This window comes from Anolis carolinensis, chromosome 2, assembly GCF_035594765.1.
Source record: "Anolis carolinensis isolate JA03-04 chromosome 2, rAnoCar3.1.pri, whole genome shotgun sequence".
NCBI lineage: Eukaryota > Metazoa > Chordata > Lepidosauria > Squamata > Dactyloidae > Anolis > Anolis carolinensis.
The window spans coordinates 5,812,300-5,840,217 of record NC_085842.1 but is presented as its reverse complement, the minus strand read 5'-3'; the positions used below and the strand labels follow the sequence as shown (position 1 = coordinate 5,840,217).

Sequence of the window (27,918 nt, the reverse complement as noted above, 5' to 3'; positions counted from 1 at the left end):
TCCATGGATAAGTGAAACGTAAATAAGAAAAGGTAAAAATAACAAACATCTAGTCACATCTTGCCTGGAGGGACAGCAAGATGCTGTTGTTAAGCTTGAAGGACAAAGAGGAAGAGACTGAACCAAAATGGTTCCGACCTCATGGTCCAGTTTATTGGGGCAATAAAACATTCTGACCAATGGGAAGTTAGTGTCCCTGAAGATTCACATTTCTACTAACATCAAAGTAAGGGATGTGACGTAAACAGGATAGAAAGAGGGGAAACACAGTAAAGCCTATCTAGGCATGCTTTGGGAACAGGGAAAGGATTCCCTCAGTCTAATCCTATCATCTATCTGACTACATTTAGACTTGAGCAGTCCAGGGTGATTCCAAACACTTGATAGCTTACTTCACTTGCCAGCTAATTATTCCCCAACTACTCTGGTTTAACTCTATTAAAATTCAATTATCAAGCAGGGAGGATGGTGGAAAGACAACACTATGCTGCCATCTCCCAGGGCTGCAGACGGTCCAGTTTTGCCCCAAGAATAGCCTTAAAGGAACTCAAAAAGTTTTACTTCAGCAAAGTTTAAAGTAGCAAAATCAAATTCATGGTGCCTTGCCATTCCAGTGCCTAGGACAGAGTGCTCAAAATCTTTTCTCTTCTTCCCCTCTTTGAGGACTTTGCCGAACAAACTGAATCCTTCCTTCTTTCTGCAGGAGCAGGTTTTTGCTGAATCCCCATCCCTTCTTCGTGAATGGCCTTTTGACAGGTGTGTTAGTGTGAGAATGAGAGCAACCATGAGTGTTCTTAAAGTCTCGTACCAATGCCACCCAATGTGGGGACCTCCTACTGGCCCACCACTAAGGCATCAAATGCAGGGATTCCATCCCTAAATGGAAATTCTATTGGTTAATATGACAGACATTCAATGAGATAGGTGTTGTGGTGTGTGTGTGTGTGTGTGTATGTGTGTGTGTGTGTATATGTTTTTGTCAAAACTTTTTTAAAAATCCCTAAAATCAGTAGATCCATGAATATTTCTCAAAGTTGGGGAGAATGGTCTCTTGTTATCTTGTGTCATTGTATAGAGAATTCAAGGAGCTAGCTCTTGTAGTTTTTTTAATAAAAAATTGTTGTTTATAAAAACTTTGAAAATGTCCCAAAATTTCATGGATAAGTGAAACATTCTGAAACTTGAAGGGCTAACAGTGATAGTACAGTAGAGTCTCACTTATCCAAGGTAAACAGGCCGGCAGAAGCTTGGATAAGCAAATATCTTGGATAATAAGGAGGGATTAAGGAAATCCTATTAAACATCAAATTAAGTTATGATTTTACAAATTAAGCACCAAAACATCATGTTGTACAACAAATTTGACAGAAGAAGTAGTTCAATACGCAGTAATGTTATGTTGTAATTACTGTATTTACAAATTTAGCACCAAAATATCATGATATATTGAGAACATTGACTACAAAAATGGCTTGGATAATCCAGAGGCTTGGATAAGCGAGGCTTGGATAAGTGAGACTCTACTGTATGTTCTACTACTGTAGTAAGTTTCACCCCAATAGCTGTAAAAATGAGGGAGAAAGGAGGCCCTGAAGTTTTCCCTTTGCGCAATTGCTATAACGAAAAAGTAATGAAATTTTGTTACTCTTATTACAGTAACAACATTTTCACTAACGATACTTGAGAAACACTTTAGAAACAAAATACCAGCACCCCCTAATTTTGTAATGAGTTTTGAAATATGTTTTTCATTGATTTCACAGCCCTGATAGCTACGTTCAATGCTGTTGTCTTATCCACAGCTTTGGGAGTAGCCTTGGACATATGTCTAAATTCAATCCATCTTAATCCAATGCCCATCCCATCCATCTGGAGTATACATTAAATGGGAGAGGCAACACTCACCTGAAGTTGCTTTGTAATCACCTTGACGTTTTTCTGCAGAGATAGAATCAGGGAATTAAAACAAACTCTCAGGGATCTGCTGAAGAAGACCACACACCCTCCTCTTCCTCCTCCCACAAAGTTTCTCCCATTACTTCCCAGCAGTCCACAGGGATGGAGGCCTTCCAGGTTCTCTAGCAAAGACATTAACAAACTGGGAAACCTTCCCTGGCAACAGGCTGAGACCTGTGCTCATGATGTGGGATAAGATGAGGCAAATGGAGTCGTCCATGCCTCCAAGATGTCGGCAAAGCTGAACCTTCCCTTCAAAGGTAGAGAGAGTCCTCAAAAGGAAAATAACTTCCCACCCACACAACCACAGAATGCCTCTTCCCCACAAGGAAATGCATTGAGAATGTACTCACTGAAATAAACAGCAAGCCAAGCAATTTCAGCTATCATGAGGAGAGCCCCTACGACACACACGATGATGAGTCTCAAGTTGGAGGCTGAAGGTAAAATGGAAATGAACAAAAGAATTAAAAGGAAATCACCAACCCAAATCCTTTATGGAACAGGTCATAGATGGACAAAGAAGTGCGGAGGCCTGGGAGTCCAAAGGTGAAGCACGTGTGAAAGACCAACCCTCACAATCCCGTCAAAGTCTACAGAACAGGACTTGGAAGTGGCCATAACAGAAGAGCCATCAGGTTCAGCTTTACCATTAAACCTGGGCCCAGTGGCTGGTGAAAGGACCCCCACCATCCATGTCTCTTCTGAGGGGCAGAAGAACAGCTAGCATCTGCTGAACTTAACCCCTCTTGAACTCCATTCCTTTTTCCTTATCGATTGTTGTCTTATCTAAGTCCAATAGTTCAATAGCAGAAAACTGTCTAATAATTTTTAAGCCTCTTGGGGTCTAATTAAACTAAACAGTTATAGGCAAAGTGAAATAATAAACTTGTTGGTATTGTTGATTTGCTGGCACATCTGCATCAAATAATTTAAATATGTATAAACGGCGCTCCATGCAGTCATGGCGGCCACATGACCTTGGAGGTGTCTACGGACAACGCCGGCTCTTCAGCTTAGAAATGGAGATGAGCACCAATCTCCAGAGTCAGACATGACTGGACTTAACATCAGGGGAAACCTTTACCTTTACCTTATAAACCTATCACAGCCACTCAGGATGAGAGGGTGCAAGATGTCAGCCAGCCTTTGCGTGGGGTAGAGAATGTCAATTTACGGATCACAACACACTGGTTAGAAAGGGGCAGGTTATAAAAAATGCTTGGGGACCAGAAGTAGTTTGGATTTTTCCAGATTCTGGAATATTTACATATTGTACATGTAATTAGATATCTTAAGAGATGGGGCCCAAGTCTAAGTCTGAAGGTCATTTTATGCAAAATAAACGTTAATGTAAGAAACAAAGTTTGTGTGCATTGAACTATTTGGCAATGAAGGTGTCACTATCTCAGCCACTCACATGGGGAATTTTAGAGAGGGACCCTTGGTCAACTCCTACTCCCTCAGTCTCAGAGGAGGACCATGGCAAACCTCTTCTGAACAAATCTTGCCCCACAAACCCTGCAATAGGGTTGCCTTTGGGTCACCATAGATTGGAAATGACTTGAAGACACATAACAAACCCATGCCCCGCAGGTATAACTCAGATCTCAGGTTCTGCTCCAAAAAGCAAGTGTACTTGCTAGAATTAATTTTCTTCACTTAGAAGAAACCGTATTTTATTTATCCAGTTATTTCTTTGATTCATTTACACCATGCAATCAAGGAAGCTCTGAAATAATATGCTTCTCAGAGTTGAAATGTAATTAAATTTATCCTTAAATAGCTCTAAAAGAGCTAATCTGCAAAGGCATATGCCTTCCAAAATCAAGATCCCTGTTATTGAGTGAGTACAACAGCTCGTGCATGTTTCAGATCACTTTGTGATTATATTCCATAAAAACTGGTCAAATGCATTCAATTACATGTGGCCTGTTGGCAGTTGCCATTTTGCTCCTTCTTTGTTTTCATATAAAGCACCGTGGATGCTCTTTCAGCTTCTGATATTTATAAAGTAGAACCCACACATCTATGGTGGATAGGTTCTCACACTTTGTGTGAATGGCTGAGTGAGGACGTAAAACCCTGGTTTTCATAGTCCTAATCTAATGTTCACATCACTACTCCACACTGGCTCTGAAATACACTAGTGGAACTCAATTGCCCAGAAATACTATGACCAGAAATACTATTGACATTTTTCTGCAGAGACAGAATCAGGGATTTAAACCCATAAAAGTACAACTCCCTCCCTCAGCCTGGCTCATTCTGCACTTGACCACTGGGGCCAGATGTCTGTCTTTGGGATCTACATCCAAGGGGTACAGACTGGTTGGAAACAATATATGTTTCCTGGGCTCTTTCTATGAAGGGGCTGAATAGCTACTAAGGCTGTACACAATTATTGTTAGTCCTTGTAAGTCAGATCAAATTGATTAAAATTGTACTTACAACATGATATTTGATGCACGGGCGTGGGCGTGACCCAAACAAAAGATTTAAGAATAGAAACTTACCCAATACTTTTTTGTTTGAATTTTGTAAACCTCGGAAGTCTTCCAAAATCTCCAAAATCAGTTCTATTTTCGGCAGAAAAATGGAAATTCTACTGGTTAATATGACAGACATTCAATGAGATAGGTGTTGTGGTATGTGTGTGTGTGTGTGTGTGTATGTGTGTGTGTGTGTGTGTGTGTGTATGTATGTATGTATGTATGTATGTGTGTGTGTGTGTGTGTGTGTGTGTGTGTATATATATATATATATATATATATATATATATATATATATATAAAATGTTTTTGTCAAAACTTTTTTAAAAATCCCTAAAATCAGTAGATCCATGAATATTTCTCAAAGTTGGGGAGAATGGTCTCTTGTTATCTTGTGTCATTGTATAGAGAATTCAAGGAGCTAGCTCTTGTAGTTTTTTTAATAAAAAATTGTTGTTTATAAAAACTTTGAAAATGTCCCAAAATTTCATGGATAAGTGAAACATTCTGAAACTTGAAGGGCTAACAGTAATAGTACAGTAGAGTCTCACTTATCCAAGGTAAACAGGCCGGCAGAAGCTTGGATAAGCAAATATCTTGGATAATAAGGAGGGATTAAGGAAATCCTATTAAACATCAAATTAAGTTATGATTTTACAAATTAAGCACAAAAACATCATGTTGTACAACAAATTTGACAGAAAAAGTAGTTCAATATGCAGTAATGTTATGTTGTAATTACTGTATTTACAAATTTAGCACCAAAATATCATGATATATTGAGAACATTGACTACAAAAATGGCTTGGATAATCCAGAGGCTTGGATAAGCGAAGCTTGGATAAGTGAGACTCTACTGTATGTTCTACTACTGTAGTAAGTTTCACCCCAATAGCTGTAAAAATGAGGGAGAAAGGAGGCCCTGAAGTTTTCCCTTTGCGCAATTACTATAACGAAAAAGTAATGAAATTTTGTTACTCTTATTATAGTAACAAAATTTTCACTAACGATACTTGAGAAACACTTAAGAAACAAAATACCAGCACCCCCTAATTTTGTAATGAGTTTTGAAACATGTTTTCATTGATTTCACAGCCCTAATATCTACATTTAGTGCTGCTGTCTTATCCACAGCTTTGGGAGTAGCCTTGGACATATATCTAAATTCAATCCATCTTAATCCAATGCCCATCCCATCCATCTGGAGTATACATGAAATGGGAGAGGCAACATTCACCTGAAGTTGCTTTGCAATCACCTTGACATTTTTCTGCAGAGATAGAATCAGGGAATTAAAACAAACTCTCAGGGATCTGCTGAAGAAGACCACACACCCTCCTCTTCCTCCTCCCACAAAGTTTCTCCCATTACTTCCCAGCAGTCCACAGGGATGGAGGCCTTCCAGGTTCTCTAGCAAAGACATTAACAAACTGGGAAACCTTCCCTGGCAACAGGCTGAGACCTGTGCTCATGATGTGGGATAAGATGAGGCAAATGGAGTCGTCCATGCCTCCAAGATGTCGGCAAAGCTGAACATTCCCTTCAAAGATAGGGAGTCCTCAAAAGGAAAATGATCCCCAACAACCACAGAATGCCTCTTCCCCACAAGGAAATCCACTCAGAATTTACTCACGGAAATAAACAGCAAGCCCAGTAATCGGAAGGAGAATCCCCACGGCACACCCAATGAGCACCAATTTGGAGGCTGAATGTAAAATGGAAAAGAACAAAAGAATTAAAAAGGAAATCACCAAACCAAACCCTTTATGGAGCAGTTCATAGATGGAGAAAGAACAGGGCAGTCCAAGGCTAAAGTATGCGTGAAAGACCAGCCCGCACAATCCCATCAAAGTCTGCAGAACAGGACTTGAAAGTGGGCAGAACAGAAGAGCAACCAGGTTCAGACCTACCATTAAACCTGGGCCCCAGTGGCTGGTGAAAGGACCCCCACCCTCCATGTCTCTTCTGAGGGACAAAAGAACAGCCAGCATCTCCTGAACTTAATCTCCTCCCGAACTCCATTCCTTTTATCCTTATTGATTGTGTCTTATTTAGATGTTAAATCCAATAGCTCAAGAACACCCCCTTTCCTCAACATAAAACAGTTTCAAACCCCCTTTTCTGTCACAGCACTCGCTTTGCTGAGATGCTTTAGGGAAAAGGGAAGTACAGGAATCCCTTTGAGCCATGGATCCATCTTGCAAAACTACCACGGGAGCGGTAGCTTTGCAAGATGTGCGGCTGCTCTTGTGCTATTATGCTAGCTCACAACTCAGATCACGGCTCGCATCTTGAATTAATAAAACAAACAGGAGACGGCTCATAACTCCAAAAATTCACAAGTTGGGTCACTTGTAAGCTAAAGTATCACTCTAATTTAAATATTTACAAACGTATCACAGCCATTCAGGATCAGAGGTTGAAAGATGTCAGCCAATCCTTGCATAGGGCAGGGAATGTTAATTTACAGACCACAACACACTGGCTAAAAAAGGGCTGGTTAAAAGAAATGCTTGGGACCAGAACTTGTTTGGAAAACAAAGTTTGTGTGCATTGAACCATTTGGAAGAGTCCTCAAAAGGAAAATAACTCCCCACCCACACAACCACAGAATGCCTCTTCCCCACAAGGAAATGCATTGAGAATGTACTCACTGAAATAAACAGCAAGCACAGCAATTGCAGCTATCGCGAGGAGAGCCCATAAGACATATTCGATGATAAAAAGAAAAGCAAGCACAGCAATGTAAGCTATCGCGAGGAGAGCCACTACGACACACTCGATGATGAGTCCCAAGTTGGAGGCTGAAGGTAAAATGGAAATGAACAAAAGAATTAAAAGGAAATCACCAACCCAAATCCTTTATGGAACAGGTCATAGATGGAGAAAGAACTGCGGAGGCCTGGGAGTCCAAAGGTGAAGTACGTGTGAAAGACCAACCCTCACAATCCCGTCAAAGTCTACAGAACAGGACTTGGAAGTGGCCATAACAGAAGAGCCATCAGGTTCAGCTTTACCATTAAACCTGGGCCCAGTGGCTGGTGAAAGGACCCCCACCCTCCATGTCTCTTCTGAGGGAAAAAGAACAGCTAGCATCTGCTGAACTTAACCCCTCTTGAACTCCATTCCTTTTTCCTTATCGATTGTTGTCTTATCTAAGTCCAATAGTTCAATAGCAGAAAACTGTCTAATAATTTTTAAGCCTCTTGGGGTCTAATTAAACTAAACAGTTATAGGCAAAGTGAAATAATAAACTTGTTGGTATTGTTGATTTGCTGGCACATCTGCATCAAATAATTTAAATATGTATAAACGGCGCTCCATGCAGTCATGCCGGCCACATGACCTTGGAGGTGTCTACGGACAACGCCGGCTCTTCAGCTTAGAAATGGAGATGAGCACCAATCTCCAGAGTCAGACATGACTGGACTTAACATCAGGGGAAACCTTTACCTTTACCTTATAAACCTATCACAGCCACTCAGGATGAGAGGGTGCAAGATGTCAGTCAGCCTTTGCGTGGGGTAGATAATGTCAATTTACGGATCACAACACACTGGTTAGAAAGGGAGAGGTTATTAAAAATGCTTGGGACCAGTAGAAGTTTGGATTTTTTTCCAGATTCTGGAATATTTACATATTGTACATGTAATTAGATATCTTAAGAGATGGGGCCCAAGTCTAAGTTTGAAGGTCATTTTATGCAAAATAAACGTTAATGTAAGAAACAAAGTTTGTGTGCATTGAACTATTTGGCAATGAAGGTGTCACTATCTCAGCCACTCACATGGGGAATTTTAGAGTATTTCGGCTTCCCGGATAAGAGATAATCAACCGGTATTGATTACAGCTGAAGTTCTGATCGCAGAGCCTGCCTTCAAAAGTTCTGATGCATCTGATGTTACCTCTGGGTATTTTTACCCTTCCTGAAATTACATACCAGGCTCCTCCCAGGCCACATCCACAGGTTTCAGAAGTCCATCGTGCTCCACGTGGCATTTGTAGCGTTCCCTCTCCTTGGGGTCCACCGTGATGCTCCGCCAGGTGTAGTAAGTCCCATCCGAGTTGGGGGACACCAGGCCATGGAAGACATCCTGCGTCCAGACCTCCCCATCCCTTGTCCACTCGATGTCAATCTCCTTGGGGTAGAAGCCCCCCACCCGGCAGATCAAGGTCTCCATCCCATCGTGGTCTACCTTCCGGGTCACCATCACTTCTGGTGTCTCTGCAAAGTAATATCAGGATTAGCACAAGGTCTTTCCAAATGCCAGGAAGGGTGAATGTGCTTGTTAGGGCTCCCTGAGGAAGGACTCCTACCTTCACTGATCTCCAGCTACTTCTGGCCTGCCTCTCCCAAGAAAAACTTGACTGCTCTGATCAATTGGAAGATGTTTTAAAAGAAGCAGCTCCAAATTTAAATCTAACTCATTTGTATTTCAGCATAAACTTTCATGAATGTAAACTTACTTCTTCAGTGCTTACACAACTGCATAAATGTTAGAGCTGTGCCATCAATGAAAAAATGTTTCAATATTCATTACAAAATTGGGGGGGGGGGGCGGCGGTGAATTGCTCTTGTGATTAAACTTGCTCTAATTGTACCACACATTTTCCACTGTTAGCTCACCAAATTTCAGAACATTACAAACATCCACTAATTTTTGAGGAATTTTTGAATGTTTTACAAACAATATTTAAAAAAACTGCAGGAGCAATGTACTTGAATTTTATACAATAAAGAAGATCCCCAGAAGTCAATCCCCAGAAGTTTCAGAAAGATTCACACATCTACTGATTTTGGCGGATTTTTAAAAGTTTAAACAAATAGTTATCCTCTTGAATGTCTAACAGTGAGTCTACATGACACACAATTAACCATAGAACATCAATTTGGCACAGATTGATATATATTACTTACTTTAGTCCTCTTTGCAGATTCATTACTTTTATTTATTATTATTAGACTGACTCTAAATGGCTGGCTGCTGGAGCCCTCATTGGGCTTTCTGATGCTGAGCACTGCATTCTGGGAAATGTAGTTTAGGGCAGGGCCTTTTGCATTCTCTGCCTTACGTGGCCTCGCTTTCCCAAACTACATTTCCCAGAATGCTGTGTTTTCAGTCTCGCTCCCATCCCATCTAGCTGCCTTTCCTTATGGTGACTGGCAAGCAACCTCGGTCTGGCAATGGCCTTTTTGGCTTTACCATAGTTGGTTAATGCTTATACTGAAAATTAAACTGACTCTGGAAGGCTTCCAAATATTACAGACTCTTAATAAAAATTATTGGTGAGTGTTTCGATTCTTAAATATTTCTCCCCCCCCTTTTTTTTTGCATGTTTCTTAATAGTGATTCGTTTGCACAAATCTAACAAATAACTAATGACTTAATTTTGCACAGCCCAAATAAATATCCTTTATAGTCCGAGATTTTAATACCACTTAGTACTGCAGCTGAAGAAGTGGATTTATATCCATGAAAACCCATACTGGAATACAACCGTGTTAGACGTAAATTTGGTGCTGTCAGGTTTCCTTTTTCCTTCCCTTTCCTTCCTTCTTCTAAAAAAAATTTGGATTTTGTGTTTCTGTTTCATTTTTTGACTGAGAGAGTGGACCGTACAATTTCTGGTGGGAAATGGAAGGGAGGTTGAATGTTTGGAGGCTGTCAGGCTCTTGGTGACACCCCTTCACCTGTCCTCAGCAGTGTCTCCTTCCCGTATTCCAGGTACTTCTCCAGCCACTCAATGCACTCCTCCTCCAGGTAGGCCTTCAGGTACTGGTTCTGTGTTGATTGAGCATCCCATGTCCTCTTGGTGATCTGGGCCTCCACATCAGCTGCCGTCCAGGTGAGGGTCTCCTTGTCAAAGCTGATGAAGTCCTTCCCATCGTAGGCATACTGTCGGTATCCTGCTTTGCTCCCATCTTTCCTCAGGTCACAGCCATACATCTGCTGCAGGGTGTGAAACCCTGAAAGAGAAATACAGAGGTGGTGGAGGTTCAGACTGGGTTAGGGGCATCCACAACATTCCCTGTGACCACAAGCTTCCCAGAAACAGAAGGAATCTTTTTTCTGGGGAAGAAGAAAAGGCAACCACAATCTAAGGAAGTGTGAAACATGAAAAACAGCCCAGCATTTTCAGGATGTAATAGTTCATGGTCGTCTCACTCGTTCAGTCGTTTTCAACTCTTCGTGACCTCATGGACCAGTCCACGCCAGAGCTCCCTGTCGGCCGTCACCGCCCCCAATAATAGTTAATAATCCTCAAATGCATTGTACATATGTATTTAAATATTTATCTTCTACCTTGCTTCATGAGATCTCAGAGTGCCATTAAGAATGCAGTAACGTTTTGCAGAGCTTACTTTCTCCTTCTTGGACTGATGGCCCATTTGGTCTCTTCCAACTCTATTATTCTATGATTCCTGCCCAAAAGAGAGTTAGTCTTTGATGACCCTTTGTCTGGGAAGGGAGGAAGTCATGAAGCTCTTCTATCAGGATGGCTCATGGTCACATATAAGATAGCTTTTAGGAGTTCTCCTCCTCAAAATATAGCAATTTTTCTTTTGTCTATTTACTTTTCCATCAAAGTTGAATTTCCTGGCACAATCTTCCCAGAGCATCATATATATATATATATTATTTGTGGGCAGGCATGCAATCTAGAGCTCCTTATCTCTATTATCTGTAAACAAGTATTGGTGCCTCTTTACTGCCCTCATTCTCATTGGGTTTTTAGCCATTCTTGGGTCATGTTGTGCTCATGGGAACCTTTTTAAGCAACAGGAAATGAGAGGCAGTCACTTCCTATTCAGAAATTTTTAGAAAAACATTTTTTGAGTTTTGGGAGCTCTGTGTGCCACATAAACTTACAGGTTTCACTTACCCATTCCTACACTAGAGTTTCTGTTAGTGTGTGTTAATGTTTTGAGGTTGAAATGTTATATCAAGTTAAACCGTTTGGTGTTTTGCAACTGTGTTTCCGGCAAAGCATTTCAGCAGTGCAGGAGCTAATCACTAGACTGCTTGAGTGATTGCCCACAGGACCTATGGGGCACAGTTTCCGTTTGAATTGTCTGTGGAATTGAACTGTCTCATGAACTGTGGAATGTGCTTTCTTATCAGTTGAGTTGCGTTTTGCAGAGGCAAAAGGAAAAAAAAAGCAAGCTTTGAGCGATGGCTTTTGCTGTGTTTGTAAATATGATTTGTAAATACTGAATAAATGTTTAAACTACAGACTGCAGATGACTTTGGAGGAATTGGTGAGGGCAGAATTTCGCCAATTCATCAGGGTGCTGGTGTGGATGGAGCTGGTTGATGGATGGTATTGAAGAAACCCACCAACACGCACCCTGACCCCTGGCTCTGCATACTGACAGTTTCGATCCACTTAAAACCCCATGGTAGCTTAGTGAGGCCCAGGACCTGTTTGGCTGAGCAGTTTAAAGGCCCCTCCCTAAACTACACACCCCAGAATTCTGCAGAAAGCAGCCACAGGATTTGAAGTGGATAGATAGATACTCTAGTGCAAGCATGGGCAAGCCTTTTTGCCTTGGGGTCTTATTGCAGGCCTAGGAGGGGTGGGCCCATGCGGGGTAGGGTACGGGAGAGAGTGGGGCCAGGAGGGGGCAGGGCAGGGCCTGGGTCATCCTCAGGTTGTCCTCCCAGCATAAGGACCAGTATGCCATCCTTATACTGGGAGGAAGGCAGGACACGCAGCAACTGCCCCAATCCTCCTCCCCTGATCCTTGGGCATTCTTCCAGGAAGTGGGCAGGACAGGCGGTGGCTGAGAGTACTCTGGAGGGCTCTCAGCCACCACATGTTTTCCTTGAGCTGTCCTCCCGGCAGAAGCATGTGGCCACTTGCACTTTCCTTATGCCGGGAAGATGGTAAGAGGGCTCTCAGATGCTGTGTGCTTTCCTCCCCCATCTTTTTGGCATAAGGATGTAATAAGCTGCTGTGTCCTTATGCCAAGAGGACAGGGAAAATGAGAAGGGCCTGAAGTAAGCGTCCCAGCCCCCAGGCCTTAGTTTGCCCATGCCTACTCTAGTGCAGTGATTCCTAAAGTGGGTGTTACCGCCCCCGGTGGGCGCTGGAGTGATTCAGGGGGGCGGTGATGGCACCTATTAGAACACGGGGGCGGGGCCAGGGGAGGGGCGGGGCCTCTTCCCAAGTGCCGGAGACAGGGCTGAGCACCTGAGGCGCCTGTTAGGACACAGGGGGTGGAACTAGAGGAGTGGGAGTAGCTTCTTCCCAAGAGGACGAGACAGGGCTGAGAATCTATATCTCTCCTGAGGCGTTGGTTGGGACACAGACAGCAGAGCTAGGGGAGGGGGCGGGGCCTCCTTCCAAGAGCCCGAGACAGGGCTGAGCCTCTATACCTCTCCTGAGAGGCCTTTTAGGACTAAAGGGCGGGGCTAGGGGTGGGGCTGAGCCTCTATACCTCCCTTGAGGCCCTTGTTAGAACACGGGGGTGGGGTATAGAGGTCCAGCCCCGTCAGGCACTTGGGAAGAGGCCCCGCCCCCTCCTCTAACCCTGCCTCCTGTGTCCTGGCAGGCGCCGCAGGACAGGGATAGAAGCTCAGCCCTGCCTCAGAGCTCGTAACTCCGCCCATCCCAGTCCTGGCCGCCCATTTGTGGCCCCGCCCACCTCCCCCTCCCCACCCTTGGACTAGGGGAGAGGCTCAGCCCCGCCCTCTTGAGCAGGATCCATGCCCCACCCCTCTAAGCCACGCCCCCTTTCCTTAGTAATCTTCAGTACGAAGCAGTTACAAAAAAGTTGCCCATTTAATTTCTACAGCCTGGTTCTCAACCTGGGGTCCCCAGATGTTTTTGGCCTTCAACTCCCAGAAATCTTAACAGCTGGTGAACTGGCTGGGATTTCTGGATTGAGAACCACTGTTCTACAGCTTCCTGTTAAACTGTCAAACAAACAACTTGGGTAATGTGGAAGAAGAGGAATTTCTCTCCTTTCAGGACCTCTTTTCCTCTCTTTGCTGGTAGAGAGATACCATATAAAACCTGGGAAGGAGATGGCAGATCGCCACTCCTTGCCCTTGGTTGGTACTTACCTCCACTCTGGTTATAACGATTCCTTGCTGTCACCAGACTCTCTTTGAAAAACACTTCTGAAATCCGTGACACCTCAGTTTCTTCTGCCCAGTAGGAGGGATCCTCTTCCTCTACCTTACTCATCCAGGGAACACAAGGACGTTGCTCTTTCACGGTGCTGTCATACTGACAGATCCGCTGGTCATCCACATATCCAACAATGATGAATGAAGAAAGCAATTTGTTATCTTCAGATGCTGCAGTATAGAAATATCTCAAGGAGTGTGAGGAGGAGGAAGAGACTGGAAAGGAAGAAAATGGGAATCATACGATTGTACTGAGGTAGTGCCTGCTGAGAATTCAGTTTAAAATGTAGTAAGACACTGAAAAGAGTGGCAAGTCTGGGGAAATTGATGGGTTATCAAGAAAATTATACCAAGTCTATGCAAGGAGGTAAGGCAAGGCTGCATTTTATCGTCCTAACTCTGAAACTTGTATGCTGAAAATCCCATATGCAAAGCAGGATTAGACTCAGAGGAAGGTAGCATGAAAACTGGAGGAAGAATATGCAGAAAAAGCAAAACTTTGGAATGAATATTGAAGGAAATCAAGGAAGAAAGTGCAAAGGCAAGCTTACAGTTTAACAGTTTGACAACAAAAATAATGACCAGAGATGACTTATGTAACTTTAAAATAGACAATAAAGACATAAAAAGACTGGCGGTTCAAGATTGCCCATGCCTTTGCTCAATCATTAACCAGAATAGATGTTATAAAATCAGAAAAAGACTGGCACTGGGAAAGGCAGCTATGAAGGAACCAGACATGTTCTTGTAGTGTCAAAATATATCATTGAATACTAAAGCTAGGATGGTCTAGGCCACCCTGTTTCCCATTTCCAGGCATGATTGTATTACATCTGTGGCCTTTAATTTTGTTTTCTTGATATTGTGAGCTGCCCCGAATCTCCCTGGGGAGATGGTGGCAGGGTATAAATAAATAAATTATTATTATTATTATTATTATTATTATTATTATTATTATTGACACAACAACATTGTGTTGTTATTATTTTATTATGTCACAGCAAACAAGATAGATATGCTGGATTTCGTATCAGAAAATCACAAGTCAAACACTTCCCAAGTGTCTAGGACTGTGTGATGTATTTTTGGATGATGCGTGCAGAACCCAGTAGGGTGGCCTTTTGAAGTTGGCAGATCGTAATTTTGTCAGTGTCTATTGTTTCCAAATGCCGGCTGAGATCTTTTGGCACACATCCAGTGTGCCCATCACCACCAGGACCACCTGTACTGGTTTCTGCCAGAGTCTCTGAAGTTCAATCTTGAGGTCCTGATAGCGGCTGAGTTTTTCCTGTTGTTTTTCGTCAATGCGACTGTCACCTGGGATGGCGACATCAATGATCCAAACCTTTTTCTTTTCCACAACTGTGATATCTGGTGTGTTGTGTTCCAGAACTTTGTCAATCTGGATTCAGAAGTCCCACAGTATCTTTGCGTGCTCATTTTCCAATACTTTTGCAGGTTTGTGATCCCACCAGTTCTTTACTGCTGGCAGGTGGTACTTGAGGCATAAGTTTCAATGAATCATTTGGGCCACATGGTTGTGCCTCTGTTTGTAGTCAGTCTGTGCAATTTTCTTACAGCAGCTGAGGATATGATCAATGGTTTCGTCAGTTTCCTTGCACAGTCTGCATTTTGGGTCATCAGCTGATTTTTCGATCTTGGCCTTAATTGCCTTTGTCCTGATGTCTTGCTCCTGGGCTGCAAGGATCAGGCCTTCTGTCCCCTTCTTCAGGGTCCCATTCGTGAGCCAGAGCCAGGTCTTCTCCTTATCAGCTTTTCCTTCAATTTTGTCAAGGAACTTTCCATGCAATGATTATTATTATTATTATTATTATTATTATTATTATTATTATTATTATTGGTTTTCCCAATCGTGTAGATACCTTCCTTTGTATTAGTTTTTGGGTGGAGTATAACCCCCCCCCCCCAGACGCCAGCCTTAGATGGTCAATTCCATTTGCCTACCAGACTCCTCTTTCTGCAGCAGAGTTTCAGGGACTAGAGGCTTGGACATTGTCTGGTAATCCTAGGCCCAAGCAATCCAAAACAGGCATCCTTAGCACCTGCATTCAGCAGTATTCATAAACCACCAGTCCCTGAGACAACAGAAGCTTTTGACCAGCTTAAGTTTCACAAGGAAGAAGATTAAGACAGCTTAGAAGCACCAGCTTGTAAACCATCTCTTTGTATCAGAGGCAGAAGACTTTCAATGACTTCAGAGAGATGACTGCAACCAGGAAAATCTCCTTTTTGTAATGTATTGTTTTAAGCTATCTTATAATAGTCCTGGTTGGAGTTTTCAAGAAACTCATTTTTGTTATCTTTTCACCTTGCCTAAAGTGCCTCTATATGTTAAGGGTCTTGATCTTAACAGAAGGTATTTAGATAGACCCCGAGTAAAGCCAGACACTATAGCTTTTCCCAAAGGCTCTGGCATGCCATCACACTGGGAGATGGACCTGGATGTGGGAATTCCAGGTTTCGTTTGGCAGGGTACATGGAGATCTCCACCACATTACATTCACATTGGGTCTCATAAAAAATAATACTCTAAGGCCCCTTCTACATTGCCATATAAATTATCTGCTTTGAACTGAATTGCATGGCAATAGAAGAGGCCTAGAACTGTGGTTCTCAACCTGGGATCCACAATGTTGTCACAGGGATCAGTGAATGATTAAGTTATTAACTATTCGCAGTGTTGATACTATTATTTTAAATTTGTCTGGAAGTTGCGAACATCCAACTTATAAATGACTCATAGTTAAGAATGAGGCTGAGACAATGAGAAATAAGAAAAATCTAACCCCCAGAAGATGTCTCCACTCAAGCTTTGTCACCAATTTTTGTTTCCACAACAAGCCAAATTTTTCACAATCCAATTATCACATATATATTTGTGGCTTCAGACCTATCTTGTCCATAGCTTGGGGAATGCCTGTAATCAAAATATAACAGAAATGTGTGTATTGACAGAATCAATTTCTATTCCCTTCTAAATATGAAGGAAATATGAGAAAGTTGAAATAATTATTTCATGTGCCTTAAATCTTGAATTACGTCAAGTGTCACAAAAGTATTTTAGAAGGTCTGTGGTGAAGAAAAGGTTGAAAACCACTGATCTAAAATTAATCTCACTCCAACCACAATAGCTGCTGCTGCTCAGTCGTTTAGTTGTCTCCGATTCTTCGTGACCTCATGGACCAGTCCATGTCAGAGCTCCCTGTCGGCTGTCACTGCCCCCAGTTCCTTCAAGGTCAACCCAGTCACTTCAAGGAATCATAGAATCATAGAATTGTAGAGTTGGAAGAGACCTCATGGGCCATCCAGTCCAACCCCCTGCCAAGAAGCAGGAAATCGCATTCAAAGCACCCCTGACAGATGGCCATCCAGCCTCTGCTTAAAAGCCTCCAAAGAAGGAGCCTCCACCACAGTCCGGGGGAGAGAGTTCCACTGCTGAACAGCCCTTCTCACAGTGAGGAAGTTCTTCCTGATGTTCAGGTGGAATCTCCTTTCCTGTAGCTTGAAGCCATTGTTCCGTGTCCTAGTCTGCAGGGCAGCAGAAAATAAGCTTGCTCCCTCCTCCCTATGACTTCCCTTCACGTATTTGTACATGGCTATCATGTCTCCTCTCAGCCTTCTCTTCTGCAGGCTAAACATGCCAAGCTCTTTAAGCCTCTCCTCATAGGGCTTGTTCTCCAGACCCTTAATCATTTTAGTTGCCCTCCTCTGGACGCTTTCCAGCTTGTCAACATCTCCCTTCAACTGTGGTGCCCAGAATTGGACACAGTATTCCAGGTGTGGTCTGACCAAGGCAGAATAGAGGGGGAGCATAACTTCCCTGGATCTAGACGCTATTCCCCTATTGATGCAGGTCAGAATCCCGTTGGCTTTTTTAGCTGCTGCATCACATTGTTGGCTCATGTTTAACTTGTTGTCCACGAGGACTCCAAGGTCTTTTTCGCACACACTGCTGTCAAGCCAGGCGTCCCCCATTCTGTATCTTTGCATTCCATTTTTCTGCCGAAATGAAGTATCTTGCATTTGTCCCTGTTGAACTTCATTTTGTTAGTTTCGGCCCATCTCTCTAGTCTGTCAAGATCGTTTTGAATTCTGCTCCTTTCTTCTGGAGTGTTAGCTATCCCTCCCAGTTTGGTGTCATCTGCAAACTTGATGATCGTGCCTTCTAACCCTTCGTCTGGAAGGATCACAAAAAGCACGCCTGCTAAATGTTGGCAAGGATGCAATACTCAAAGCACTTACATCTATTGGTGATTTTCAATTACAAAGGTAAATGTGGGCCAAAGTAATTTTTATTACTGCAGATATCACTAAACAATTATTATAATTATTTATTACGTTTATTCATGTCCCATATTTTCTTTCCACAAGGAGACTGAAGCTATTGTACTTTGCCCTGCTCTGTTTCTGTTATCTCTATTGCTGGGTAGGGCAATAATACATGTAACGTTTGGTTATACGAATGGGAAGAAAGGATCAGAGTCCACTGGTTGCTGATCCGTTTCTGGGCTAAATACAAAGTGCTGGTTGTTACCTATAAAGCCATAAATGTTCAGGTTCAGGCTATTTGTCTAATCGCATCTCCCTATACAGACCATCTGTTATGACTTAACTTTATGCTTGCAGAGTCTCAGCGCCTTCCAGTAGCTTACATCTGCTCAGTACTTTCAGTCTGCTTCCATAGTAGACACTTGAGCACATGCCCGGCCATTGTCAGTTTTTACTACTGTCTTTCCCCCAGTCTAGATGATATTACAGACTCACCACAGAACGTAGTATCTTGTCCAAGTAGTAGTAGGTTTAATTACATATAGACGTCACGACATCAAAAAGGAAAGGAAAGGGGGGGAGAAAATACACTGAACATGGTTCCTTATATATACAATACATACACATAGTAATCACTGATTGGTTACCAACTAATTAACCCAACCCAAACTCAGGATTGCATCATTGACAATCACCTAGAGTAGGCCCAAACACATTCCCCAAATGATTCCCAATAGAAGCCCATTAGCAGTGCATGACTCAGTACATTGTAAAACCTAACATCATCCCATGCACTGTGGTCAGAGGAGGAGGCCCTCCTCTCAGTCCCACCCCCGTCACAAGCTCAGTTGGTGGGAATGAGAAAGGAGGCCTTCTCTCGCTCCCGCCTCTGGAAGTCCTTCCCTAAGGAAATAAAAACGGTTCCCGCCCTCCTCTCCATTAATGCACTTTAGCATATGGAGGGGAGGAGGACTAGGGTACTTCAACCCATTGGAACACTGACTAACCAACTTGTATTATATGGCTGCTATGATACATCTTAAATGAACACAGATGTTAGGCATTTTAAAGCCATTTTAATGTAATTTTATCTTAATTGCTTTTAGGATATATGTTGTAATGTTTTACCCCTGTTTTAGTTTACTATGTCTTATTGGATTGGTTTTGATTATTTTCCTCTCAAAGCTTAATTCTTTGTTGTAAATTTACTGTTGTTACTGTGCATCATCTTTTATTATTTTGATGTGTTTGTACTCATTTGAGGTCTTCAGTGTTTGCCTTTTGTGTCTGTAAACCGCCCTGAGTCCCTTCGGGGAGAGAGGGCAGTCTAGAAATTATTATTATTATTATTATTACAGTAGAGTCTCACTTATCCAACATAAACGGGCCAGCAGAATGTTGGATAAGCGAATATGTTGGATAATAAGGAGGGATCAAGGAAAAGTCTATTAAACATCAAATTAGGTTATGATTTTACAAATTAAGCACCAAAACTTCATGTTATACAACAAATTTGACAGAAAAAGTAGTTCAATACACAGTAATGCTATGTAGTTATTACTGTATTTACGAATTTAGCACCAAAATATCACGATATATTGAAAACATTGACTACAAAAATGCGTTGGATAATCCAGAATGTTGGATAAGCGAATGTTGGATAAGAGAGACTCTACTGTACTATTATTCTGGCAGGCCTACCACACCAGTTTTTAAGTACAAATTTTAAACTCATGTCCTTTGGTTAATCTCTGTTTTGTGTTTTTTATAGAAACATGTATTAATATATTTGTGGTATTATTATTATATTGTTATTGTTTATACGCTGCTTAATCTCCCCAAAGGGGACTCAAAGAGGCTATTTTTAAAGTATAATAATAATAATATAATAATAACTTTATTTTTATAACCCGCCTCCATCGCCCTGAAGGGACTCAGGGTGGCTTACATGGGGACAAAGCCTGGAAAACAAGTATATAAGATATAAAATATCACAAAATAAAATGCATAGCAACAATGTAATAAAAGCAATAAAACCACAGAATAAAAGCATCAAAGCACATCAATAAGCATCAAAGAACCAAGGAGTGGGATAATTAAAACTGAAGGGCAATTACTATGCTCTCGTGCATTCTTATTCTGCTCTGACAGTTGGAAATAATCTCACCATTTCCGACCCCCAAATCTCCCATGAAATGCAACACTTTATCCACCTACCTCAGCCACTAGGTTTACAATATATGCTCCTTGCACTTTGGCCCACTTTGGTTTTGAATTGTTTACTCCTAAATGTGTTTTTATCTGGTTTTAATTCTGTGTTGATTATTTGTTTTATGTATGTATTTTATTTTGTATTATTGTGATTATCTGGGCTTGGCCCCATGTTAGCTGCCCCAAGTCCCTTCTGGGAGATGGAGGCGGGATATAAAAATAAAGTTGTTGTTGTTGTTATTATTATTATTATTATTATTATTATTGAGTGCAGGGCTTGTGCAAAACACAGGACAATAGGAGCAGGAAAGGGAATAAAGTGCTGGAGGTCAGGACAGTAAGCAATTCGGACTGGACAGTGATAAATTACGAGCTGACCTATTGTTCAAAAGCACACTGATCGCCCATATTTTATCCTTGAGCCTCACGTAGAATCTGTACAATTTTCATTCCTACATATTTTGCACTATACTTTGATTCAAACGACTTGATATGTTTTATGCTTTATCCTGTGTCATACCCCAGCCACCTTGGGTTTCTGAACCTGATTCAGAAATGAACTTTGACCAGGATGAAGCTTATTCTGACTTTTTACCTAGTCCACAGAGTTCCTTCCAATTACAACTGCCGGCTGTTGATAGCTCGGATGATTCTTTAATTGGGAGAGAAACTGGAAATATTACTCCCATGGCTGAACCACATGTACTTAGTTCTCCGGAGAATGTGTCCTTCAACAGAAGGGAGTTTCTGCATCACCAGAGATAGAAAAACAAGGGCTCCGCAGGAGTAACCGCTTGGCATCTCGAGGGGATAATGGATAGAAGATTCCCTTGGGAACCTTTGGGAAGTTTAGCTTCCCTTCTTTGTGAGCAGATCTAAATTCCATAAAAGTGTCTTGCACTGTGAACACTTTGTGGTGTCAACGTAGCTATTTCCTAAGAACAGTTCACCGATTCTAGCTCCTGATTCTACTAAGCCAAGTTTCCTGTTCCTGGCGGCCAAGCTGAGCCGCGACTCCCGAGTAGACCCGGATTTAATTCTACTTTCTTGCCTTGTTCCTGAACCTAGTTTTGCCTCAGCTTCATCATGTTCCTGCCTTGATATCAAAGACTTCCTAGTGACATTGGACTTTGTTACTTAGCCTTGTTTCCCTGTTTTCTCCGCTCAAGAACTTTCCAACAGTTTAGAGCGTGTTTCAGTTTCTGGACTTTGGACAATAATATTGGACATTTCCCTTCATTTCACTGGACTAATTCATACCTTTTCACAAAGGACTATCATCTGCTCAACCTTTCCAGCTATTATTTCCTGGATTAATTATTGTTTTAATAAAGATATTGTATGATTATTGGTCTCTGTCTGGTTTCCAGTGCTCACGCTGCCTTGGAGTGTTACATCCTGTTTATGCTGTTTATATTGTTTTATATTGGTTTAAATTATGATTGTGTTTTAATGTATGTTGATGTCGGGCTTGTCTCCTATGTTAGCTGTGCTGAGTCCTCTTGGGGAGATGGGAGCGGGATATAAAAATACAGTTATTACTATTATTATTATCTCCTTGGGAGGAGAGTTCCAGAGCCGGGTGTGTGCCACCGAGAAGGGCCTCCCAGGCAGATCTAAGAGCCTAGGGAGAGACACGGTCAGGAAGACAAGCAGAACTTGAACCATTCAGGGTTTTATAGGCCACAACCTGCACTTTGAACTGGGGCCGGAAAATTATCAGCAGCCAGTGGAGCTGCTTCAGAAGAGGCGCGTTATGCTCCCTGTAGCTGGCTCCTGTTAACAGCCTGCCTGCCGACCTTTGCACCAGTTGCAGTTTCACGTCCACAACTGAGCATCAAGCGTCAGTGAAGAGTCCAGGAGGACCCCCAGACTGCGGACCTGTGTCCTGAGGGGGGGGGAATGTAACCCCATTGAGCAGTGGTAGCCCCCCTATACCCCAATCAGCCCCGTGATGTTTATGTGTTTCAATTATTCCGCAACTTGCCTTGAGCCACAAGGAGAGGGGGGTAAGAAATAGAATTATTATTATTATTATTATTATTATTATTCACTCAGCCATTTAAACACAGTTCTTTGGACAGATTCTTTTCTCCAGGCATCTACACAACAGAATTAACGCATCCTGTCACCACTTTAACTACCAAGGCTTAATTCTACAGGCTGCCAGGTTCAAATCCAACCCGGGGAGAGCACAGATGAGCTCCCTCTTTCAGCTCCAGCTCCATGTGGGGACATGAGAGAAGCCTCCCACAAGGATGGTAAAAACATCAAAACATCCCTTGGGCAACGTCATTGCAGACGGCCAATTCTCTCACACCAGAAGCAACTTGCAGTTTCTCCAGTCGTTCCTGACACCAAAAATAAAAATTGTACAGGGATCCTGGGAGCTGTAGTGGGCAGGGCCCTGTAAAACTACATATCCCACGATTCCCCAGCATTGAGCCATGGCAGCCCAAGTGGTCTCCAACTGCAGTAACCTGAAACTGTAGATGCAGCCTGATTCTCTGCATTCCTACCCCCATTTCCCCCTTTTCTCAAAAGCGAGAGCCCTGCAGAAGGCGGCAGAGACAGGCGTTTGGCCCCCTTTTTTTCTAGCCAAGCATAAGAAGGGTTGGATGGAAAGGACTCACCTGCGGGAGCCGGGGGCGGGAGGGCGATTCCCAGGTGTCCCAGGAGAAGGACAGACACAACCCGGAGCAGCAACAGCCGCGCCATCGCCAGCTGAGAGAGAAGTTTCCTGCTGGTCGTGTTGGAGGCGGAAAAGTTTCCTGCTGGTGGTGTTCGGAGGCGGACAGAAGCGCAGCGAGCGGGGATTGGCCCAGGGGGAAAACATCCCACCAATAGGAGGCCGGGGTTTACCATAGCGTCACCGGTTTCCGGGCAGACTCAGCGTTAACGCAGAGGACGTTAACGCAGAGGAGTGAAATCGAAAGCAGTGTGGGTCTCGTGTCCGGATGTCTAGTTTCTGAGCCAACCCTTGGACCTTAGATGAGGGTGAGGAGGACAGAATACAGCAGAGTCTCACTCATCCAAGCTAAACGGCCGGCAGAAGCTTGGATAAACGAATATGTTGGATAATAAGGAGGGATTAAGGAAAAGCCTATTAAACATCCAATTAGGTTATGATTTTACAAATTAAGCACCAAAACATCATGTTATACAATACATTTGACAGAAAAAGTAGTTCAATACATGGTAATGCTATGTAGTAATTACTGTATTTACAAATTTAGTACCAAAATATCACGATATATTGAAAACATTGACTATAAAAATGGCTTGGATTATCCAGAGGCTTGGATAAGCGAGGCCTGGATAAGTGAGACTCTGCTGTATTGGCAAAAGGTGTTTTAGTTTTTAGTGACTCAACTTAAGTCCCAACATTAATATAATATAACAAAGCAGACACTAAACTACAACAACCACAACAATCCCCGAGTCCGCCTTTGCCATAACCTCTCCCCAGGTCCATATCCTTACAAGTAAAACAAGAGCGAGATTAAGAATATGACTGACTTTCAGGACAAGCCAACTACAGTAGAGTCTCACTTATCCAACACTCACTTATCCAACGTTCTGGATTATCCAACGCATTTTTGTAGTCAATGTTTTCAATATATCGTTATATCTTGGTTCTAAGTTCGTAAATACAGTAATTTCTACATAGCATTACTGCATAGCATTATCAGACTGGCAGTGCCTGTTATCCTTCGTCTGGGAAGGCCTTTGAAAAGATAAGAGAAAAAGAGGAAGGAAAGAAGGCACAGGCCAGCAAAATATATACAATGCTAATAGAGGCTGATGGATGTACAATACGGGATTTGAAAAGTATCTGGGAAATGGAGTTACAAATCATGGAACAAGAGATGAGAAATGTGGTAAAGTCAATAGGGATGAAAAGGAATACCAGAGTACGAGAAACGAGGAGGAAAATATTGCACAAATGGTATCGTAAAAGGTAAGCATCTGTATATATAAAAGGCTTTTGGCGTCGTGGCGACGCACAAAACAACAAAACCCAACACCCCCCAAACTCTAAAATTACCATCACAATCCATCATCCCCGCCTTCAGTAAGATACAACACATTCAAACAAAAAACACAATCACAACACTAAAAAGCACAACAGGCAATGTGCGCATGCGCACAAACACAATCCTCCGAACCCTTCCCGTGCGCGCACACACACAAAACTGTCCCCCCTTCCTCACCCTCTATTGCCGCCTTCACCGCCAAAGCCAGGGACTCGGCAGGAGAAGGCACACCTCCGCCTCACGAGGCTGACCTACTCATCCTCGAATCTGAAGTTCCACTCCAAAACACCCGGAGGGCCTAAGCTGACCCGTCCCTGTCCTAACATCTCGCCTAGGAAACAAAAAAGGCCTCTTTCCCCCTCCCTTGGTACCTTCCTGGTGTTTCGCGCCAACAATGTCACCTCCGCACAAGGCACTTCTGGAAAAGCGAGTCCTGCCTCTCTCCCTCTGTGTGGAGAGGAACCCTTTCCCACCCTTTTTTCTTCCTCTCCGGCCTGCAGCGACAGACAAGCGCCCCATCGCCCGCCTTCCCAGCCCGGTTCTCCTCCTCCTCCTCCTCGCCGCTGCTCAGGCCTCCTCCTTTCCTCCTACTGCGCGGGAAGAACATGGAGGCTGGCACCGGGAAGCGCGGAGGCGGGGATGAAGCCGCTACGCCCGGGGCCTGCGCCTCCACCACAGCCCGCTCTTCCCTGGCTTACCAGGCCCGCCAACCCACCACCACACCGGTGCCGCCTCCGGTAGGAGGGGAAGGGCCGGAATTGAGGGGCAAAGGAGAAGGGCAGACCTCAGCCCGCCACGCCTCCCGCCTGGGCCCTGAGCATGTACAGAGCGCCTTCTCCTCTTCTGTTATTTATTTACCCCTTTCCAGTGCCCGGGAGATTACGCAAACGCCTTCCTTGCAAAATTATAAATATACACTAGATTCTCACTTATCCAACATAAACATCCCAGCACAACATTGCATAACTGAATATGTTGGATAATAAGAACGGATTCAGGAAAACCCGATTAAACATCAAATTAGGTAATCATTATACAAATTAACCACCAAAACATCATGTTATACAACAAATTTGACAGAAAAAGTATCACAATTTAAAACACTGAGTACAAAAAAATGACTACTAAAACGCAGACTACGTTGGATAATCCAGAACATTGAATTACCAAATGTTGGATAACTGAGATTCTACTGTAATATGAAATAATTACTGTGGTACAATAATACACAACAATATAATCTCTAAAATCAGAACACTAAATAAAGAACACTCTGAAAACAGTGGAATTCCACACAGGAAACAATCAGGGCCAGCTAACACCTCCCAACAAAGTATTCCCATCACCAAAGTCTGGCAAGTCCTCTGTTTTCTGAGGGCCACAGACAGTAGAAGCACATAAAATATCACAAACAACACCACTCTGAAAACAAGGGAATTCCAGACAGGAAACAATCAGGGCCAGCTAACACCTCCCAAAAAAATTCACTCAGGGAGGAAACAGCCAGGCTTTAAAGCTACAAGGCCATTACATGCTAATCATTTTCCCTAATTGCAACATTCATACTTGCCTCCAACACACAAAAACAAACGGGCCGGCAGAATGTTAGATAAGCGAATATGTTAGATAAGAAGGAGGGATTAAGGAAAAGCCTATTGCACATCAAATTAGGTTATGATTTTACAAATCAAGCACCAAAACATCATGTTTAACAACAAATTTGACAGAAAAAGTAGTTCAATAGGCAGTAATGCTATGTAGTAATTACTGTATTTACGAATTTAGCACCAAAATATCATGATGTATTGAAAACATTGACTACAAAAATGCGTTGGATAATCCAGAACGTTGGATAAGCGAGACTCTACTGTATTATTATTAACTATTCTCAGGGTTGATACTATTATTTTAAATTGGTCTTGAAGTTGCAAACATCCTATTTACAAATAACTCATAGTTAAGAGAGAGGTTGAGACAACAGGAAATGGGAAAAATCTAACCCTCGGAAGGGAAATTCACTCCTGAGAGAGTTATCATGGGGAAAAGGTGTCTCCACTGAAGCTTTGTCACCAATCTTTATTTCCATAACTTGGGGACTGCCCTGTAGTCAAAATATAACAGAAGTGTGTGCATTGACAGATTTAATTTATAGTCCCTTCTCTCTAAATGTAAAGGAATATTCATGAGAAAGTTGAAATAATTATTTCATGTGCCTTAAATCTTGAATTACGTCAAGGGGGTCAGTGGCCACAAAAGTATTTTAGAAGGTCTGTGGTGAAGAAAAGTTTGAAAACTACTGCTCTAAAATTAATCCAAAAATGGTATCTCACTCCAACCACAAAAAGCACAGGATCACAAAAGCAAGGATCACAAAAAGCATGCCTGCTGAATGTTGGCAAGGATGCAACATTCAAAGCACTTAAATCTATTGGTGATTTTCAAGTACAAAGGTGAATGTTGGCCAAAGTAATTTTTATTACTGCAGATATCACTAAACAATTATTATAAGTATTTATTATGTTTATTCATGCCCCATGTTTTCTCTCCATTCTCCACAAGGAGACTGAAGTTATAGTACTTTGCTCTGATCTGGTTCTGTTATCTCTATTGCTGGGTAGGGCAATAATACATGGCAACAAGTTTGGTTATATGAATGGGAAGAAAGGATCAGACTCCACTGGTTGCTGGACCACTTCCGGACTAAATACAAAGTGCTGGTCGTTACCTATAAAGGCCTAAATGTTCAGGTCCAGGCTATTTGTCTAATCACATCTCCCTATAAGACCATCCTGTGCACTGCGGTCAGAGGAGGAGGCCCTCCTCTCGGTCCCACTCCCCGTCACAAGCTCAGTTGGTGGGAATGAGAAAGGAGGCCTTCTCCGTGATCACTCCCGTCTCTGGAACTCCTTCCCTAAGGAAATAAAAATGTCCCCCACCCTCCTCTCCTTTAAAAAACTTCTGAAAACACATTAATGCACTTTAGCATATGGAGAGGAGGAGGACTAGGACACTTCAACCCATTGGAACGCTGGCTAAGCCACTTGTATTATATGGCTGCTACGATACATCTTAAATGAACACAAGTGAACACAAGCCATTTTAATGTAATTTTATCTTAATTGCTTTTAGGGTATATGTTGTAATGTTTTACCCCTGTTTTAGTTTACTATGTCTTATTGGATTGTTTTTGATTATTTTCATCTTGAAGCTTAATTCTATTTTATCCTTGATCCTCACATAGAATCTGTACAATTTTCATCCCTACATATTATGCACTATGCTTTGATTCAAACGACTTGATATGTTTTATGCTTTATCCTCTTTATGCTGTTTATATTGTTTTATATTGTTTTAAATTATGATTGTGTTTTAATGTATGTTGATGTTGGGTTTGTCTCCATGTTAGCTGCCCTGAGTCCCCTTGGGGAGATGGGAGTGGGATATAAAAATACAGTTATTACTATTATTATTATCTCCTTGGGAGGAGAGTTCCAGAGCCGGGTGTGTGCCACCGTGAAGGCCTCCTCCCCCATCCCCACCAACCCTGTTTGTGATGGAGGTGGGAGTGAGATAAGGGCCTCCCAGGCAGATCTAAGAGCCTAGGGAGAGACACGGTCAGGAAGACAAGCAGAACATTGAACCATTCAGGGTTTTATAGGCCACAACCTGCACTTTGAATTGGGACCGGAAAATTATCAGCAGCCAGTGGAGCTGCTTCAGAAGAGGCGCGTTATGTTCCCTGTAGCTATCTCCTTTTAACAGTCTGGCTGCCAACCTTTGCACCAGTTGCAGTTT

The 27,918-nt window shown here is 42.6% G+C and overlaps 1 protein-coding gene across 2 annotated transcripts in view; it reads right to left on the bottom strand.

The window, feature by feature from the left end:
• The window catches only part of LOC103282626 (major histocompatibility complex class I-related gene protein-like), a 233,254-nt gene that overhangs the window by 201,077 nt on the left and 4,259 nt on the right, over window positions 1-27,918 (bottom strand). Inside the window, exons 2-8 of one of the 2 annotated variants that reach the window (XM_062972911.1) lie at window positions 22,720-23,141; window positions 13,520-13,801; window positions 10,141-10,416; window positions 8,389-8,673; window positions 7,103-7,252; window positions 6,082-6,153; window positions 4,473-4,535 (exon numbers count right to left, since the gene is read on the bottom strand). In XM_062972911.1, the coding sequence (XP_062828981.1) occupies window positions 4,473-4,535; window positions 6,082-6,153; window positions 7,103-7,252; window positions 8,389-8,673; window positions 10,141-10,416; window positions 13,520-13,801; window positions 22,720-22,951 (1,360 nt within the window). In that variant the 5' untranslated portion in view covers window positions 22,952-23,141. The remainder of the gene's footprint in view (window positions 1-4,472; window positions 4,536-6,081; window positions 6,154-7,102; window positions 7,253-8,388; window positions 8,674-10,140; window positions 10,417-13,519; window positions 13,802-22,719; window positions 23,142-27,918) is intronic. The other variant, XM_062972912.1, reaches the window with a different exon arrangement.